The following is a 19,151-nucleotide window of genomic DNA, read 5'->3' as shown; positions in this document are numbered from 1 at the left end:
CGAGGGATGCCGAACATTGTGGCACTTTCCAGGCCAGTGTGTGCTCTTTTCCACTGAACCTCTTCTAATATTTGCCTCTGCCTGTCTGTCCTGTGTGTCTGTCTCTATCCGTCTGTCTGTGTGTCTTTGCTGGGCCGATACCTCTAACCCCTGGCAAAGGCAGCACGAGGCACAAAACAAACTGCTTTTTGCCAGTGCTGTAAACTCTCATTGTTTCAATCTTGGACTGAAACAAGAGTGGAGAGGCAAACTTGGCTCACACCAACATGAAGTATAGAACAAAGGACCGTTAACAGTAGTAAAGGCTTTTCCCCAGCTGGCAAAGGGGGGCGGGGCGACAAAAACTGACGTGCCAGCAGCCGGACAGACATGCAAAATGTCTGCAAAACGCAGCGCAACAAGCCGCTGGGAGAGAGTGAATGAGTCCCATTCAGCCTGATCCCAGCAATGACTGACTGCACCCTTACCAAGGGATTACACTGAGAAGAACATTACTACACACTTGTAAGAGGATTGTAACACACGTAGAGGATGACACTACTACTATCATTACAGCACACAAAAACAATACAAGAAGAACTGTGAATACCTCCTCCAAAACTGAGCAAGACTTCCTTAATAAACAGCCATCAATTCCTGCCCTTTTTTTTTTTCTTTTCCTCCACCCATTGTTCCACCCCTCCTTCCAACCCCTTCATCCCCTCTGCAGAAGCCCTGGAGGATCCGTCAAGTGCCAGCGTTGTGGCGGTCGCCGTGATCTGCTCACTCCTGGCCCTGCTATTGGTTGTCACGCTCGTTGCCGTTCTCCTGACCCGGAGTCGCCGGCGGCAGAGGCGCGGCTTCCCCAGCAGCGGGGACTCCATAGCGGCCGGCAGCGGTGGCAGCAACGGCGGCGACTATGGCAACAAAGCCTGCCTGCTCTTCAGCGGGACTGGCAACGATGGCAGTAAGAACGGGACGGGCGGCAACAACAATGGGCCCGTGCCCATCTACACGTACCGCGAGGGCTGCGACGCCACGGGGACTCTAACGGAAAAGGCCAATAACTACCACCATCATCATCTCCACCACGCCTCGATGGGCAACCCAGCCTCCGCCCACGACATCCTCCTTAGCGGCGAGATAGACGAAGCTGAGAGGAGGAAGTTCGACCTGGACGACAGCATGGAGGAAGAGTACGACCGGTTTGGAGGCATCGGGGGAGGCGGGGACATGCTACCTCCAGCCTATCACGTCCACAGAGGCCGCGGCAGGGAAGAAGAAATGGACGTGTACCTCGACGACGACATGGAGTCTCAGAGAGACGGCTCTGTCATTTCCCGGACTGCCATTTATGTCTGAGGACGGAAGAGAGGGCTGGAAATAGGGAAAGGAGACGTGGATGGAAGAAGTGGTGAGTTGGAGCCAGCCTTCTTCCCCACCAAAATAAATCAACATCGCTTCTATCGGCTAAACACCTTCCCGCTTCACATTCAACCCGATTAAAGAGATGGCATCAATTACATCCTCTCTCCGCTTGGCCCCGACTGTGTAATATTATAAAAAGAGGATTAAAAGAAAAGTGGTAAAAAAGAAAACAAAGTCAAGTTGAAGCTGATGAAGGAAAATGTGTTATGGCAGTAGTGGACTGTGGCTGAACATGTGACTGAATGTGTTTAATCGCGGAGACGGATTTTGTTCGGTGTCAGCCAAATAAAACAAAACGAAAAGAAGAAAAAAAAAAAACGACTGCAAAAAGCCAACAAAAACCACGGCAACTCCTGATGCGACGCTGCTTGATGCTACGCTCTCGTTTCGTCAGCTTTGCCAGTGTGTGATTGTGTTGAGTGGACTACATTGTTTGTGTTTTATACCTTCGCAGAGCCATTCAAAAATCGCCTTCCTGTTTCAAAAATAAATTAGAAAAAAAAATAAAAAAAACCTTCATCAACATGTCGAACTCCACATCAAACCGTCCAAACGGCTTCTGTGGATAGTGCCACTGTGCTGCGTACTCTTCGTTTTTAAAACTTGAAAAGCCAAACTTGTCGCCCTGGCGACAATGATGGAGTTTCTGTTCATCCCAGTGACAGCTTATCTTTTTCGGGCTTACGTACAGTGACCCTGGGTTCCTGCCCCCACCCTGTGACACCACCTGGATTCCTGATGGGTGCCGCTGGAGCGAGGGCCACTGAACTGAGAAACATAAAAGACTTAACAGTGTGTGCTAATGTGTGGCTGGCTGTGGTGTTAATGATGTGCATCGTTTATATATTGGGCGCCAGTTGTCGTCGTCGTTGTTGTTGTTGTTCTCGTTGTAGATGCTGTTGTTGTTGTTTTTTGATGTTGTGTAATGGTGTTGATCTCGCTAAGCAAAAGACACACCGGGAGCCTTGGGGGTTTCACACAGTACCACATTGGGTCGGTAATGACTCATTTAATGGGTAAAAACTCCACCGACTCTATTTTTTCCCCTTTTTAAATCTCTTCTCATTTCCTCTTTCTTTACTCCTCTGTCTTTTTCTTTTCTTCTTTCTGTTCCACATGCGTCCTGCAAAATTTGTGTGTTTTGCTGACGCTCTGTCCCCACACACATTACATCTCTCTCTCTCATTCTGCTCTTTCTTTAGATACATAATGGCCGGCTTAGACGAGTGCCGCAATGACTGTGTGCAGGGAGAAGGGGATAACTTGTATTTATATTCCTATCTGGGTCGCATTCAGCGAGGCAAAATATTCACCGGCTTTGTTGGAGGCTGCTGTATTTCATGTATTCATTTTCCATGTCCTGCAGAATGTTCTTAAGCTATGTACCAGATTATTCCATGTTCTGTATTGCGATTGGATGGAAAGACACATTTAAAGAGTGGAAGTGAAACAGGCTAAATGAAATCCCAAACTCCCAGACCTTTGTTTGTTGTACACTGACAAAACTGTTTCTCTTAAAATACGTGACAACGTCTGCTGACAAGGTGGGCTTGTTTTTGTCTTTGATGAGATCTCTCACTGAACATTAAGATAGTTGACTGCAAAACTGGATTGGAAAGTTGCAATTTTTAATTTTGACGATTTGGAGACTGAATGACAGGTAATTAATTAGCGGTACTTCTTTGAATAGATATTATTTGCAACACATTTTCTAATGCATAACTCAGCTCTTATGTTTCTGGAACACATTTGCCTTATTGAGTCCCAGCTTTTTCCTACTCATCGTTTTTTTTTTTTTTTCTTTCTTCAGGGCACCGAATTGGCAATTTCTCAATTAACTGTTGAATTATATCACTTTTCTATTTAATGTCAGGATGATTGTGCGGTGACACAGGGAGGCTCTGGGTGGGGGAAATCTCTGCATCACAGGCACACTTCCTTGGAGATGTAGAGCCTGTTAAAGTTAGAAAAAAAAAAGAGATGTGACCAAGGCCACAGTTAAAATGAAATGGAAGAAGAGCAAACTAGACTGGTGTTGCATGCTTCAGCAGCTGAATCGAGCACACACTCTGCTTTACAATATCACTACGCTATGACACATCACAGCCACACACGTACTTACTGTAGACATGGAGTGTTTGATCGAGCAACTTTTGTGGCTGGAGTCACTTTGCAGTAGAGGGTACTGTGAGTGTGGTATATATTTACAGTTTTGTATAATGTTAGTTCAAGTAATATTTTTGAGAAAGGATCTGAAAAGGGAATCAAGCAAAACAGGCCTGTTTACCGAAAATGGTCTCATACTCGTATTATAAGTCTCTTCCCATTTTATTCACTTATGCCTCATTAAAATGTAACACTATATTGTGATAATAATTAAGATGTTATTACTCAAAATGAATTCAGTGGGTTCAAGATCTGAACACAGACATCCATGAATTGAAAGCTGAGATATTTCAAATCTGAAATTCAAAATCTCCGTTGATCTATCTTGTGTTGTGTTAAGGAAGTGGGTTTCAGTCCTGAGCAGGTCCCTTGTTGTTGATTGTTGTTGAACATTATACACTGTGCAATCTGCTAGTCTGTAAATGAGACAGTTATATCTGCTTAGTTACAATACATTTCAGTGGAGACATTTCATAACGTTTCACAGTGTTTGGACAGGTTGCCAATTAATCTCAAAGTAACTGACAAACCATAGCCATACTGTAACTTCTGTTGCCACATGTGTCACATGTTGTACTGTAGGACTTGTTTATTGTATCACTGCAGTACAGTTTGGTAAAGTATTGAAGTGTGTTTTCAACTCTGCAGGGTGCATGCACGCTCCAAGATCCAGACATTTGCAGGACAAAAAGAATTCTGTTGTTTACGTTTGCTCATTTAGATAAAAATGTATGGTGTAATTGTCCAGGTTACAATTTGAGCCTACAATTTAAAGATAACTTTCTTTTTTGAAACGTGGTGCCCAAATGAAAGATATATTCTTTCCTTATTGGAGTTTCAAATGTTTTTGATTTTCACCCTAAAAATACAATCCCTGACTTATTGGAGTCATCTCGCTCTAGCACATTTACCCTCTATTTGGCCATTATACTCCTCAGTACAACTTCTCTCCACGGTTTTCTTGCAGCAGCATAATTCTAAACAGTCAACTGTGATCACAACTTTGGCGCCTAATTAGTCCCAGAAAATCTTGTAGCGTGCATGTACCCATAGTGAGGAAACTCATCATCATTCATAACTTTTGTTTTTGCACAACCCATTTTCAATAAAAAAAAACCCTTTCTGAAACAATTCTCTGTGGACACAGCTGGTAATTAATTAAGCCGAGCCTAGCTATCGGTCTAAAAATAATAAGACTCCCTTTTTCTTTCCTCAGCACATTTTAAAGCACAACGCAGTATAGTTCACCTGCTCTGGGATATTTAGCCTCCCCAACAGATCTTCTACAGGACATGTTTTAAGTTTTGCTAACTCATAGAGAAGTGCTGTCCCTTTGTCACAACAACCTTTCTCAAGTTCAAACACTTCCACACACCTGGAAGCTACCCATTACATCACAGTTTTGCCTACCGTGCAGCAGGTCCCATTTACGTGGTCTGTGTTATCTGTATCTGGACACGTTATCTGGATAAGGACATCTGCATTTAGTTCTGGTAGTTCTACTTTGTAATCAATATGTAAATTAGTTAAAGGTGATCTATTATATAGCATTTTTAGGTTCATACTTTTATTTTGTCTTTGTAGTAGAACATGTTTACATGCTTAAATGTTCAAAAAACACTTTATTTTTCTCATACTGCCCATGGCTGCTGCGCCTGTAGTCACCCTTAAGACGCTCTGGGCTAGATTTATCAAGCCCTTTGCGCCTGTTTCCAGGCGCTAATTGGTCGCAAAGACGGACGTAACCGATGCGGGCTATTTACAAACAGGGCGCACTTGGGTAAAATCGCAGATTGTCTGCCACATGAGCAAGAAGAGACAAGTTGCGCTTTCAATATGCGTTCGTGGGAGGGTCGCGGGGAAAGTGGGAGTTCCACCCGAAAAGGTGGGAGGATACGCGCAAAGTGCCCCTAATTATATATTCCGTGGTATTTACAAAGACTGTCAGTAAGAGCGCGCCTCTATTCTGCGGGGAAATTCTCCGCCTCTTTAAAGCAGATGTAAACCAGCCGCAATCGAGTTTCCTCGTAGACCTTTATGCCGCTGGTGAAATGGCAACAGTAATTTGAGCAAGACGAAGACATAGGCGAGGCTGAAAATATTTTCAACACAAGAATCACACTGTCAGTGAACACAACATCATTTAGCGTTACAGATCAAGCAGCCATGCAATATTAGAGTTACTGGAAGAAATCAAAGATGAAATTGAATCTCCCACTCAGCGTTCACATCCCATTCCAGCAGTTGTTGAACTCCTCGCTACATTACAAATATTGGCATCAGGATAATTTCAAACAGTCATAGCATCAGCAGTGGGAATATCGCAGTCTGCACTCAGCCATATCATAGCACAAGTACCGCTTTGCTACACCGCAATTTACGGTCTAGTGGGCGGAGAAAGACGCTGATTGCCTGATCGGTGTCAGGGTTGATAAATACTACGCAAAATGTGGAAGCATAGCGTGCGCTATTACCGAACTCGCATAAACAGACGCAATGCAAACTGCGCTAGTGTTAGTAAATTAGGCCCTCTGTTGGAGCGCCTGTCTTTTTAAGCGCCCCTTCCGAAAAAGCCCAGTCTGCTCTGTGTCTCGCTCCTGTTGTTGTTGTTGGCTCTCTACAGTCGGTGTCCGACTTCAACGGAGTATACAGCAGGACTTTGTACCGTGAAAAACACAAATTAAGGCTTATGAACCAAATATGACACAACCAGGTACGTTTCAGCAGCAGTTTGACCCGAAATTGGGGAGAAATTAACAACATTGGCAGCCAAGATTACAGGTTTCCCTGGCGTTAGCATGCGGCTACTATAGCAGTGCACAGTAATAGAATATAGCAGCACTTTCTACCGTCAAAAATCGCAAATAAAGGCTTCTGAACCAAATACTTACATACATAACCGGACATGTTTTAACAGTAACGTGACCCCGAGAACAACATTGGCCAATATTACATCTTTCACTGCTGCTAGCATATATCTACATGCCACAATTTTAACACCGCAACGTTACGTGACACAGAGCCAAGAGTAGAAAAAAAGTTGAAAACAGATCGTAATCTGAACGTTTTAGCTGACAAGGATTTCTCTGAAATACGTTGACCTCATTGTTTGAAGCTCTGGCCACGTTTAATATGAAAATCCAACAATTTAATATTATAGATATGACAGAAAATACGAAAAGGAATATTAAGTCACCTTTAAGAGTCTGGTGGACTTGCCACCTACTGCTACTTGTTGCTTTTGTCGTGTTTGCTTAAGCCAGCAGTTAGATTACTTTTGAACTTGCTTGACAGATTTTGTTCATACTGTGTAGATTGCAATTTTCACTTGGCTGAGATTCAATCTTAATGCAATCTGTGTACATTTACAGCTTGCATTAACACGTATTTTTCTCAGATATCCAGATACATATCACATTTGTATGCCTTGCAGATGAAAATGGGGTCAAAAAGTTTGGTGCCTTCATTACAAAATATCCACTTCTTCAAAAGTAAAATATTTTATAATCTGGAGAAATGTGCTGTCAGACAAGACATTTGTGAGTGGAATAAGCAAAAATGACTTAATGAGATAAAAATCCAGCGACTTTAAAACATATCTGACCTAAGGATTTTGTAAGGACATGATATAAGCAGTAAAGATAAAGGTTCGTGGATCTTTTTTATTCGCCACATTTAGGAGAAAGGAGTTAAAAGGCGACTACAGAGAATGTTCTGAAAACCTTTAAAAAAAATAATTCTTCTGTTTCTTTTATGTTGAGGAACTTCACAAGAAGGTTCAAATGCAACCTTGGAACATATCTAATGGACTAATTCATCTTTGATGCGAATAAATAAGATTTGATCATCCTTAAATAACACTTTCTTGAATTTCCCTTTCTGTAGTGAGTAAAACAGACTGTGGAAAATGGGGTCATGCTAGTTACAAGCGCCCCCCTCTGATCTCTAGCCTGCTGCCCCGCCTCACATGGCGTGTGCTCTGGGAGGTTGCTGTCCTGAACGCAACCCCTGTAAAGTCTTGTCCTTGCTGCCGCGTGAGTGGCGCCCATGCAAAGCAGAGGATGCTGTAACAGGTCACTTGGCTCTGTCACGGGGAAAGAGACTGGAACGGAGGGAGGGGAACATGGAGGATGAGGGTGGTAGCTTGGTACTCCATCTGGGGAATACCAAATAGGCCGGGAGTGAAAGGGAGACTTTTTCTTCTCAGATCAGAGAAATCGAGAGTTAAAAAAGACGAGAGGCAGAACAGAAACTGAAACCTCAGCCCCTGCTGAGAGGATAAGAAGACATCGCCGGGGTTTTTTGTATACCACCTGAGACCAAGAACGTTTGAAACGCTGTCAATTATTCACCGTCCAGCCTGGAGTTAGAGATGGGCAGATTTGTTACTTGTGGGGCCCAATTGGTTGGCTGCCGTGAAAAGATGACAAAAAGTATGTGGAGGTAATAACAAATTGGCAAGATGGGATTTACAGCTCCGGCAATGAAAGCTGGAGGTGGGAAGGAATCCTCAGAGGAGATATTTTGAAGCGCTATGCCACCCCTGCGCTTGGCCATTGGCTGCTTCCACCCAATGACAACTGTTCTTTTCAACCCAGCCAATTAGTAAAGAAAATGGCTGTCCTTTTTAGCTTTCCTCAGTGCAGTCTATCTGCGACAGATCTTTTTAATTGTAAAGAAATGTTCAGCAGCGCTCCAGGGACCCCTGTGCAGGGGTGGAATTGTATATATCCATCTTTTTCATATTCCCTCTCTCTTTGCTCCATCTTTAGCACCCAGTACAAGCTGTTCTCTCCATGTTTAATTCAGCAATAGGCATGAAAGTGTTCCGCATTATCTCTCTGCTTCACTCTGAAGGAGGAGGAAGACGGCAAGATAGAAGGAGAGAGAAGAGGATAGAGGGGAACGGAGTAAAGAGAGAGAAGGAACAGAGAGGAGGAAGAAGAGGCCTATTAGTTATTGAGCTCGGCTTTTGTTGTTAATCCAGTTAAAGCCGAGGCTCTGCCAGGCCAGCTGAGACTCCAGCAGATGTGGATGAAGTTTCCTCCTCCCAACACTGGTTAGAAGAGGTCTCATTGTACTCTGTAACCAATTTACTTACGGCAGCACTGTCCTGCTTTCCTGCCTCTCAGGATACCTTCTTCTTCTCCCACTGTGCAGCTCTTGCAGTGTTCTGTGCTATACTTAGGGATGTAAATCGTCATGGATTTTTTTTTCTTTTTTTTTTCGGTTTCCTTGTTATTTCAGATTTTGGGTATGCATGTTCAAATGGGTGTCCGCTATTATTATTGTTATTCCTTTCCTTACCTTTTCTCTGATCTGTGCAGTTATAGCTGTATCCCTGTATAACAGTGGTTCATAGCATTTGAATGGATTTGAAGCAGGCTGTTATTTAACACCAGTAATCACATAAAAGGGGATAATGTGATCCTGGAATAGTTCACGTTTACGCTTGGTTTCTTTTCTTTCTTTTTTTGGAAGTAAGTTTGGTCAAGTTTGTACTTGTACTTATACTGCTTGGATGTTTTCAACCATGTAACCATTACTTTTCTATTTACCTACAGTATCGATTTACTCTTCAGTGTTCCTCCTAAACCGTGGAATTTAAGTCACAGTTTAAATCTTTCCAAATCAGCTGAACTGCTCTACAATTATTCCAAGTTCATCCTGAAATACCGTTTGGGGTACAAGTACCCTTGGTTGGGATTTACTGCTTTACAATATGTATGCACACTCTTCCCTCCAAGAAATTGGGGGCACAGCTGTGACATATTATCACCTTTAAACAAGTATTTCAAATTATTTTTGCTAACTTGCTAGCAGAGTTGCCTATTTGTGTAAAACAGACATGGAGCAACAATAACATTCATTTGGAGTCATGTTTCTGTTAATTACACTCCAACATAAACTCTCCTTTTAGCTTTAGTTTGGTCTCCACCAACTCCGATGAAAAACATATTTAGCTTTGTAGCTGCTAAAGGCTCCACAATGTTGCTAACTTTGTCTGTCTGATATTTGGTGTTGGGCAGTTAACGTACGGAAAGCTTTCATAGCTTTTTTGCTGAAAATAACCAAAACAGTGAACCACTGCAATGGAAAATGGAGAACGGGGCACCGCGGACGGGCCGAGCTGGTACTAGCAGAGGGTACACGCCAAAAACGCCCTACGGAGCAATGGCGCCTCTGCAAAATAGCCTCGGGATAGAACTATTTTTAGTGGAACGTGTATGTCAAAAGTTGTTTTAGTCGTGCAACAGAAAACTCAGATTGGACAGATAGTCTAGCTAGCGGTCTGGATTTACCCTGCAGAGATCTGAGAGAAGGTTAACCAAAGTCCTCATAAATCCACCGGAGTTTAAAATGCCAACACAGAGAAAGCCCAAAGTAAAGGATATTTGCGCCTAAATGATGAACATCCGGCCTAATTTCCGGCTTCACCAGAGCAATCCTGGAAGTGGAACGTTGTGTATATAGACAACACTGCGAGTGATTTCTTTTTCATAGACTTAGCCACCCTGACGTCACCCATTGGTTTAAAGCCTCAAGTTTGGCAAGTTTGTTTTCTTGTATCAAGAAATGACCATATTTGGACGAAAGGGTGAAGCTGGGGAAAAGCGAGGGGTGGATCTGATTGAGATTGAGGACACTGCGGCGGTGGCGACTTGTCAATCATACGGTACCCATGCCCTTGAGCATACCCTACTTTATTGTCTATTTTACTCTAAATGGGACCATAATTTACTAAATGAACATTATGCTGTATTAGAGATGACTTTAAACTAGCGATTGAGACCCCAAACTGGTTAGGAATATGTTTATTGAGGTATAAAATCAAGGGAGAAGAAGAGTCATTTTCTGGTTGACTTACATTAGACTATAAAACAGCCAGACTTCTTTCTAGCGCCAGTGGAGCCGCCCCCTGCTGGCCATTAAGAAAGATAGAATGCAGGTTTATTAAAGATAATTTTTTGGGGCTTTTCCCTTTATTATAGTGACAGTGGATAGACATGAAAGGGGGAGAGAGAGATAGGGGATGACACGCAGCAAAGGGCCGCAGGTCGGATTCAAACCCAGCCACTGCAGGACGCTCTTACTGGGTGAGCTAGAGGCCGCCCCAGAATGCTCCTTTCACATACAAGTCTGTTAACATGAAGATATTAATTATAGCTGCTTTAGGAAAGCAGGAAAGAATATAGCAGGTTGACATTAAGAAAGAGTGCTCCACACACTTCTGTCCTTCTGCCTTTGTGCCTGTCTGTGTTTCACTCTTTCAGCTTTCACTGTCAAGGAACCTTGATAGGTGTTTTTTTTGTCACAACCTTCTTCGATTTTCAGACCCCTGTGTTCATTCAGCTCTTCAGTGTGAGTGGTGCTCAGCGGTCCTCCCTCTTATCAGGGTATAGAGTTGTTTTCTGTTCAGTCATTTCACACCAGAAAAAAAACGAAAAGAATTCAGGAGCTTTCTTTAATGGTCTGGGTCTAAAGAGTCCTTTATATCTGCTGTTGCTGACCCCCAAAATCCAGAACTCCAGATAGCTGAGCCATTAACGTGATTCAGAATTAATGTGGCACTGTATCAGCTGATGTAATGCTGTCAGCTAGTGGCGCTATACTTTGATGGTGACCTTAACATTGACTGAAGGACTTTGTGTAGGCCTGTTTTGTACATTTCTCCAATGAAGCCATTTTTATCGTATCTTTTTGAGGAGAGACATTCAGGCTTTTATTTCCTCCTCCTGCCCCAATGACCCCAAATCTCTTTATTCCCGACTGAATCAAAAGTCTCTCTTACATTCCAGCTTGCACAGGAAACAGGTTTTGATTTGATGTGGTGTACTAGAAGAAGGAACTGCATCACCCCAGTTCTGGCATTACTTTACCCGTTTTAGAATTAATGAGTGTAACTTCAGATCTCTGATTAATGTGAAATGAACACTAAAGGACAGGACTTCGAGGAGCTCAGAGTGACCTAATCAGGGATTTGTTTTTGAAATCTACAAACGACTCTGCGCGCTGGCAACAGCACAAGGCAGAGTGAGGTGACTTTAAACGAATTCAACCGCAACGGCTGTGATGCTGAAGATGTAATATTGGTGAGTCCAGCATTTTTACAACAACCTGGCCTCGTACAGCTTTTAATTGCATCTTGTAATTTAGATGTACACTTGTGCTTCTGTATACTGACCCACCTCTTTTTACTATTGTTTGATTTTCCTGGTTTGGTGGTAAAAAGAGTAATCCACCGTACACTGTACCATCGCACTCCTGTAACATTGTCAGACTCACCGTGGACAGTTTTACAGAAATATGTAACAAAATTGATGCAGCAGATATATCATCTTTTCTTCCATGTATTCTTCTTCCTTTACCAACGATGCAACTCCACTGGTCTGTTATGTTAGTAGTGGCTAATGTAGCATCAAACCATTAGCGTCAAACAGAGATGAGGAGCCCACGGAGTTCTGTTGACTCACGTCTTCACCCCCAAGATTCTTTTCATTTTCAAACTTGTAGTCTTCAGACCCAGCCATCACCGATAAAGTGACATTTGAGGACATTTATCAGACTTTGCACCACTCCCTATGGAGCCACAAAAGGCTTTATAAAGCTTCTTCCACGTATAGTAGGCCACTCCCCAAGGCCTGTAAACAGAGATTGATGTGTAGAATGTATAAAATTCCCCTTTAAAATCCTCCCTATCTCCACTGACCTTTAACTGTATCACAGTTAGTATCACACCGTAAGAGTTGTGGTTTTATTTTATTGGTTTTCTGCCTTTTTCTTCTATTGTCTAACCTCGCTTCTATGGCTTGTGACTTCAACTCCCTGTTGTAGCTCCACTTGGCCAAAAATAATCTATTATGCAACATTTTTCTTGGCTATATTGTAATTTATACACTTAATACTCACTTCACAGAGCAATATACAACTACTGTGGTCACAACATAAAGAAGTAACATTTAATGAACATGATGTTGAAGTGAATTCCTACAGTGCCTCAATGCAGCAAGCTTAGTTTTGGTGGGTTTGGTGGCGAACAGGAGCATGCAGATCAGACATGTCATGTTTAGGCCAGCTGGTTAAAAAAGCATTAGAAGAACTCAAATGAAAGCAAACACACCTTAAAAAGACCTCTGAGTTTTTGCCCTTTGTTTAGCTGCAGTATGAATGTCCTTGACAATACTAGATTTTTGTAAATAAAATGTATCAACCCAATCTATTGAGACCCCTTTGGACAGGGGTCAACAGAGATCAGGCACACACACACACACACACACACACACACGCACATGGGTAAACCTTGTAATATGGATTTGTTTTCATCCAGCAGAAGTTTAGAAATTATTTTACCAGTGTGTGTTTACACCGGAGCTTCTACAATGTCAAATTCAGAGAGACAAATATCATGTCTTAGCACACTGCATGACATCCTGAGTCTTTGAAAGTCAGTAGTTTTTTTTAAATCCGATGTCAAGTGTCAGAACCTTGGAATAGAAAAATACTTTGCACATCTATTACATGAGGCAGGTAGGTGCTGAGAGAGGGACAAGTAGTTTAAAAGTAGCAAAGAAACTCCTGCCCACTGTCTTACTTGCAACTATCAATTTAATGGCAACATCAATATATTCTGGATGTCCACACGTTTAATGTATCCTATTCAATATCCCCTATTAAGACCATGACAAAAGAAACTATCTTATCTTCTGCCTGTGACACATACAGAGGAAGATTCATCTCTCCATCCGCCCAGCACTTGCTTTTATGCTATTGAATCGTGTTTTGCTTCAAGTAAGTAGAAAATTCACTAAGTGGTAAATTGTTCTTTTTTTCAAAGCAAAAATGATATTTTCTACAGATTTCTCATCGATCAGAATTGTGGAGAAACATGAGAGATGCATGATTTGCTCAGTTTAGACTAACTGTGACTCATTTCAGGCAAATATAAAATGATTTAAAGAAGTGAAGCAGCATGGAAACAAGTGAGCTTATCTTCCCCCACGGGCAGAGTTACTTTTCTCTCTTCTTCCAATCAAAATCAGGCTTCATGGCTGAATAGAAGATTACAGCACCTATAAAGACAGATATATTTTATTTTTTTATAGTGCAAAGCCCTGCTGTGTTGGACAACAGCCCAGCTTCCATCTTCTCTGCTTCTTTTGAGAGTGAAAATCACAGGAGAAGAAAAAAAGAGCTCACCCTTTAACAGCTCCAATATCAAGTCTGTCAAAGAATCCTTCCACCTCTTAACAGAACAGAAGAAAGGAGAAAATGTTATTTATTGTTCAGGGGTGGAAAATCAAGGATTAATTCCTAAACAGCGTCCGACTGAAAACAAAATAACGGAACTAAAAGGCTTGAGGCTTTGAAAATCTTGTCGATAAACGCTGAGTCAGATCATTTCAGTGTTCAGCCTCTGTTTTATTTTTAAACATATTTTGTGTGGGAAAAATACATAGAATTTCCCCTTCAGTACCTCTAAACTACAGCCTATTCAAATGTGAGAGTGGTATAATTTTGCCTGACAAACACTTACATTATACCTGCTTTTTCTTTTTCTTTTTTTAAAGATACCGTTTTTGTGGAAATTGATAGATGCTATCAGTGTTCGAACTATACCGTGGCCTTCGGGGGAGCCCATTTTTTTTCCATGCGGGGGGCGCTTGCAACTTACAATGACTTACAAAGATACATAACAGCTACAAGTGTATGCACTACAGGATTTACCCTATTATACTTTATCGACAGGAATAGATAGGGCAAACAGCCAGCCACAAATATATAAACAAAGCATCAGGCTGTTTTTGAGATTTCACATGAACAACGGTGAAAGTTACTCAGGCTACCGAAGAATACCAGAATTCCTCCGTTCAATTAGACCTTAGCGACGCACCCCAAGCTTCCATCCTTAACAAACAGCCATGTAGATGGGCTCTTCCAGTCTCTCCACTGCCGGCTGTTCCAATTTAACGGGAGAGAGAGGAGCGAGAGGGGTTAGGATCATCTTCAGCCAGAGAGGACATTATTTCTTCAGCTTCTTCTTGCGTTGTCACCCCAGTGGGAGGTGTGCCAACAGGGCTTGCAGCAGGTGAATTAGTCGTGCTATTAAAGTCATCGCTACACAGTTTCTTAGTAAAACCAAAATTAATTAAACTGCCTTGTTTTCTTTTTGCCATGGCTATATGATGCTAACTGCAGAATGGATTTCAAGGACTTTGCGCACCGATTAATGGCCTCCAACGTTTATATTTTTTCTACGAAATCTTTGAGTTAACATGTACTAAACATGAGTTGGATTTGCACCGCAGCGCCGCCACGCCTTGATGCTCATAACAAGAATAACATGTATAGTTATCTTTATTGAAGTGAATTGGGTTTAAATCACCATCACGCATGAATTATATTTTTGCAGTTTTACACATTATAATCCACGATGATCACATTACACAAAACTGAAATTGCATGTCAAAATGACACATTGTCAGTATTTTTAGAGACCCCCCAAAATTTCACAAATCACGTTTTCAGGGGAGCCCATGTCTTATTAAGGGGAGCCGAGCTCCCCCTAGCTCCCCCGTAGTTCGCACCCTGGATGCTATGATGATAGATGTCTCATTTTGGGCTGAAACTCCTAAAGTGCAGCCTGACATTCATTTCTTGTCAGATAAAAACTGTGATTCGAATCCGTGTGTAGGAGTCAGAGTTTGTGTCTTTTTTTCCCTCATGTTTCTCTACTTCCTTATCAGAACTGTACATTTCGCAGCGAGAAAACCTCCATCATCATATCTCAGGTCAGCGCAGATGACCGGACTGATATTTGGTTGCCTTGGTATTTTCCTCCAGGGTAAAAATTGAGACTGATGGAGGTCATGTTTAGCTGTTAAATGAGCACATCACTTTATACGGATAGAAGATCTATATTTATGTGTGTGTGTGTTCAGCTTGTGTGGTGGGATGGAGTGTTTTTTGAGCTACTAAGTCCGGAACCTGTAAGGCTTACAGGGCCGTTGGGCCTTTTATGCAAACATCAACTCACTAACTAAATGGACTCTGGAGCTCAGAGCACATTTTGGTGGTAGTCCTTGAATTTCAGGCCTTTTGGGGTGAAATAAGTGCTTTGTGACAATGTAGCTCTGCCGAAAACAAGGCACCTTCACTACTGCATCATGCCAATTAGGCAAGTGCTACTGTATACCTTATTATTTGACATTTTGGAAAATAGACTTATTCGCTTTCTTAGATGTACAGAGAGTGGTATGATATTCTCCTCTAATTCTCGGCAAGTAAACAACCGTATATTGCAAAATTTCAAACAATTTCTTATCTATTTGAAAATGAAAGTGAACAAATTTACTCTATCAATCGAGTTTTCAAATGTTTTGCGATCCGCTTGGAATTTGACAAAGCGACAAGGTGATTGCCAGTCGAACTCCGCAGTTTTCCTTGGTGCTTATTGGAGTCTGTATTTGTGTGTCTGTTGTGTGTCTGCGTCAGTGTGTGAGTGAATCTTGTAGAAGTCAGATTAGCTGCCAAGTTTAGAAGGAGAGGTATAACTCACTGCGCTGTTCTCTACTCAAGGATTGAAACCCTTAATCAGAGTTCCTTAGTGTGTGTGTGTGTGTGTGTGTGTGTGTGTGCGTGCGTGCATGGGTGTGTGCGTGCACTAGTGTGTGTGCGCGTGTGCTATGTATGTGTGTGTGCATTTTGAGTCTGTGAGTGTATTTAGTATAAGACCACAAACTTATACATTGTACTTTAGGCAACAAACATGACACCAGAAATGGGTTTAATTGTACATTTTATGTGTCAGTTGGGTATCTGCAGATGGGTTTCCACGTCATTTATTTGCCCTTCTGAGATGATTAGTGATGCTATTACATTATGCAGCAGCAATTAGCATAATGTCACGCACATATATGTATCATGATGTTTGTATTGGATCACCACCCCTCTATAGATGTTATGCACTGTGACAAAAGAGAGTGAGAAACAGAAGCAGAGGGAGAGGTAAAAGCTACAAATGCACACACTTCTTTCCCACTCTCTTAAATATCACTGTCACTGCCGTTCATCTCCACTTTATCTCGCTGGCTCAGATTTCTTAACGTGGCTCTTATCCGTCAAAGTTGATCTTCCTGGAGCTGCAGTTAAATATACTGTTACTTACTTATTATACTGTTGTTGTTTTTTTCGCCTTATCTGAGAAATTAAAAGGCTTTGTAGAACAAGGTGATTTATCTACAGGATCGATACCCAATGAGGCTGCACTTTCTTTCTCTTTTCACAACTGCCCGAGATCGTGTTTTAATTAAGTGATCATTGTCACTGCAATTGTGCTTAAGCAACAAGAGAGTTTTGTCCATGTTCAGTAAAGAAACAAAATAAATCAAATACATTGGCAGAAAATCACACAAAAAATTTAACAAAATAAACAGGTCATTGTTGCCTTTTCCCTCGATGTGTGCTAGCTTACTTGTGTTAGTAACCTTTGTCAGAGACAGTTTTAGTCTGAAATAATTTCAGTGATAGAAATCACTTGACATCGGACAAAAATATGTGACTTTTCAGTGAAAATAGGATTGAGTGTGCATACAAAAAAGGTTATGGCTGGCAGTTTTTGTACTTTTCTTTACACAAATTTCTCAGACATCAGACGGACAATGAGGTCTTGGGTCTCCTTATATAAATTGCATAGCTTGTAGTGTTGGTGATAAATGCTAGCTAGATGTAGCAGTCATTATAAACCACTTTAGGGAAGAGCATCCACAAAATGGGGCTTCCAGCTTCATACCTGCAGAGAGAAGAACGTTCAGTCTCAAAACGGTGTGCACCGCTTTGCTACGGTTTCCTGGTTGCACGGAACGGTGTGCAATGGGCTTTGAGGTATTTTTTTTTCTCGTTTGGTGTGTGTGTCTCTCGTTTATTTGGCTGTGTCCAACCCCTCACTTCCAACTCGTAAAATACGGACGCTTGGTCAGTGTGTCATAGCGTCAGTTACAACGCAAAAAGCACCCTTCAGTGTGTGTATGGAACGCACCGGGCAGAGCAGCAGCTCCGTGGGCCTTGAAAATGACGTAGCATTAAAAGTGACAACAGTAGTGAGTAGTATGAAAGCCCAAAATTCGCATTTGGAGGCTGGTTAGGATGGTGGTAACAACACAGGACTTTCACCCCAGAGGCTGGGGTTCATGTCCCGCGTGTCACTGAAACGTTCATTTTATAACACCACCCACGATCTTTTCCTAAACCCATCCGTCCTGTTCTTCTTTTCCTAAACCCATCCGTCCTGTTCTTCTTTTCCTAAACCCAACTGTCACGTTCTTGTCCCACATGTCACGGAAACATACCTTATACCTTATAAGCCCACCCACGATCGTCAAAACTGATGTTTTGACGATCAATGATGACGTGTTTAGATGTGACGCTAAAGGAGACTTTTAGCTTCAACAACGCCAAAGGCACCTGACCAAGCGAGCTGGGAGTAAGAATGTGTTGCTGTGTCACAGGTGATACCCAATCAGCAGAGACATGTATGTAAACCTGTGGTAATAAAATAGGCAGAGCGCTGTGACTTCAAAAATGGTCTTGATAAGGATAGAAATCAAACCAGCACACAGCAGGACTGAAAAAAAAAAATATATATATATATATATATATATATATATATATATATATATATATATATATAATTATTTTTTTTAAATTGAATGCAAATGCTGCAACAAAAGTAACACACGTGTCCAGATGGGGCTGATTTTTTTTATTTGGAAAGGATTCAGTTATGTTTTTTGTCGACACGTGTCTCATGACGGATCCAATTGGATCGCTCTAAAAGTAACAAGCCCCTTGACCATCACTCTCTCTCTCTCTCTTTCTCAAGCCACACTAACACGAGCGCCGAAAGACAATTGAATACATTTTCAATTAATACGTTTACCTGGGTGTGCAGCCGCGGCCTTCATTGCTGTCGTGTGGTTACACATTCCGCCTCTCTGCCCAATCCATCGGCTCAAAACTCGCTTTTCATTTCACCGCCAGCTCTTTCATTCCTCGCTGGTCCCTTCTGTATTCTATTATAAAAGAAGAAGAAGAAGAATAAAAGAACAACAAAGGGAAATGAAGGAAAAAAGGGAAAAAAGTAATGTAATGATGTACATTAGACATAATTGCTTCCATTTGACATGTCATTGAGTCTTCTCCTGGCTGTCCTACTTTTCTCAATTCGTCCTTTTTTTTTCCTTTCTATCAAACGGGGGGGAAAAAAAGTGTTTCATCTTCTTGGTAGAAAGGAGTCGATAAACCTTGGCGTAGTATATCAGTTTCTGATAGAAGTATATTTATCATTCAGTTTAACTATGTGAGCCTCTTGTGCGAGGGCGATACTTTGGTGCTATCAGCCAATAACTACCAGTGCAGTTTCAACTCCGTTTCATACAAGCAATAACAACATCCATATAGCTCCAAGGGTTCTAAATACTACAACACCACTGCTGAGGATTTTCCTGGGAAAGTTTGGAGGAGCCAATTTCAAAGCTCTAATTGCCATTGAATCACTAATGTATGTTGTAATGAAGAAGCAA

The 19,151-nt window shown here is 41.8% G+C and overlaps 1 protein-coding gene across 2 annotated transcripts in view; it reads left to right on the top strand.

Annotated features, from left to right (window-relative positions):
• Positions 1-19,151, top strand: part of pvrl2l (PVR cell adhesion molecule related 2 like) — a 326,286-nt gene that overhangs the window by 191,647 nt on the left and 115,488 nt on the right. The window contains exon 7 of one of the 2 annotated variants that reach the window (XM_039820447.1): positions 710-3,484. The exons of the other annotated variant lie outside the window; for it this stretch is intronic. Within the exon in view, the coding sequence (XP_039676381.1) occupies positions 710-1,341 (632 nt within the window). The 3' untranslated portion in view covers positions 1,342-3,484. Of the gene's footprint in view, positions 1-709; positions 3,485-19,151 lie in introns of those variants that run through there. 2 annotated transcript variants of the gene reach the window in all.

This window comes from Perca fluviatilis, chromosome 13, assembly GCF_010015445.1.
Source record: "Perca fluviatilis chromosome 13, GENO_Pfluv_1.0, whole genome shotgun sequence".
In the NCBI taxonomy this organism is placed as follows: Eukaryota; Metazoa; Chordata; class Actinopteri; order Perciformes; family Percidae; genus Perca; species Perca fluviatilis.
This window is presented reverse-complemented; position numbering and strand designations above follow the sequence as displayed.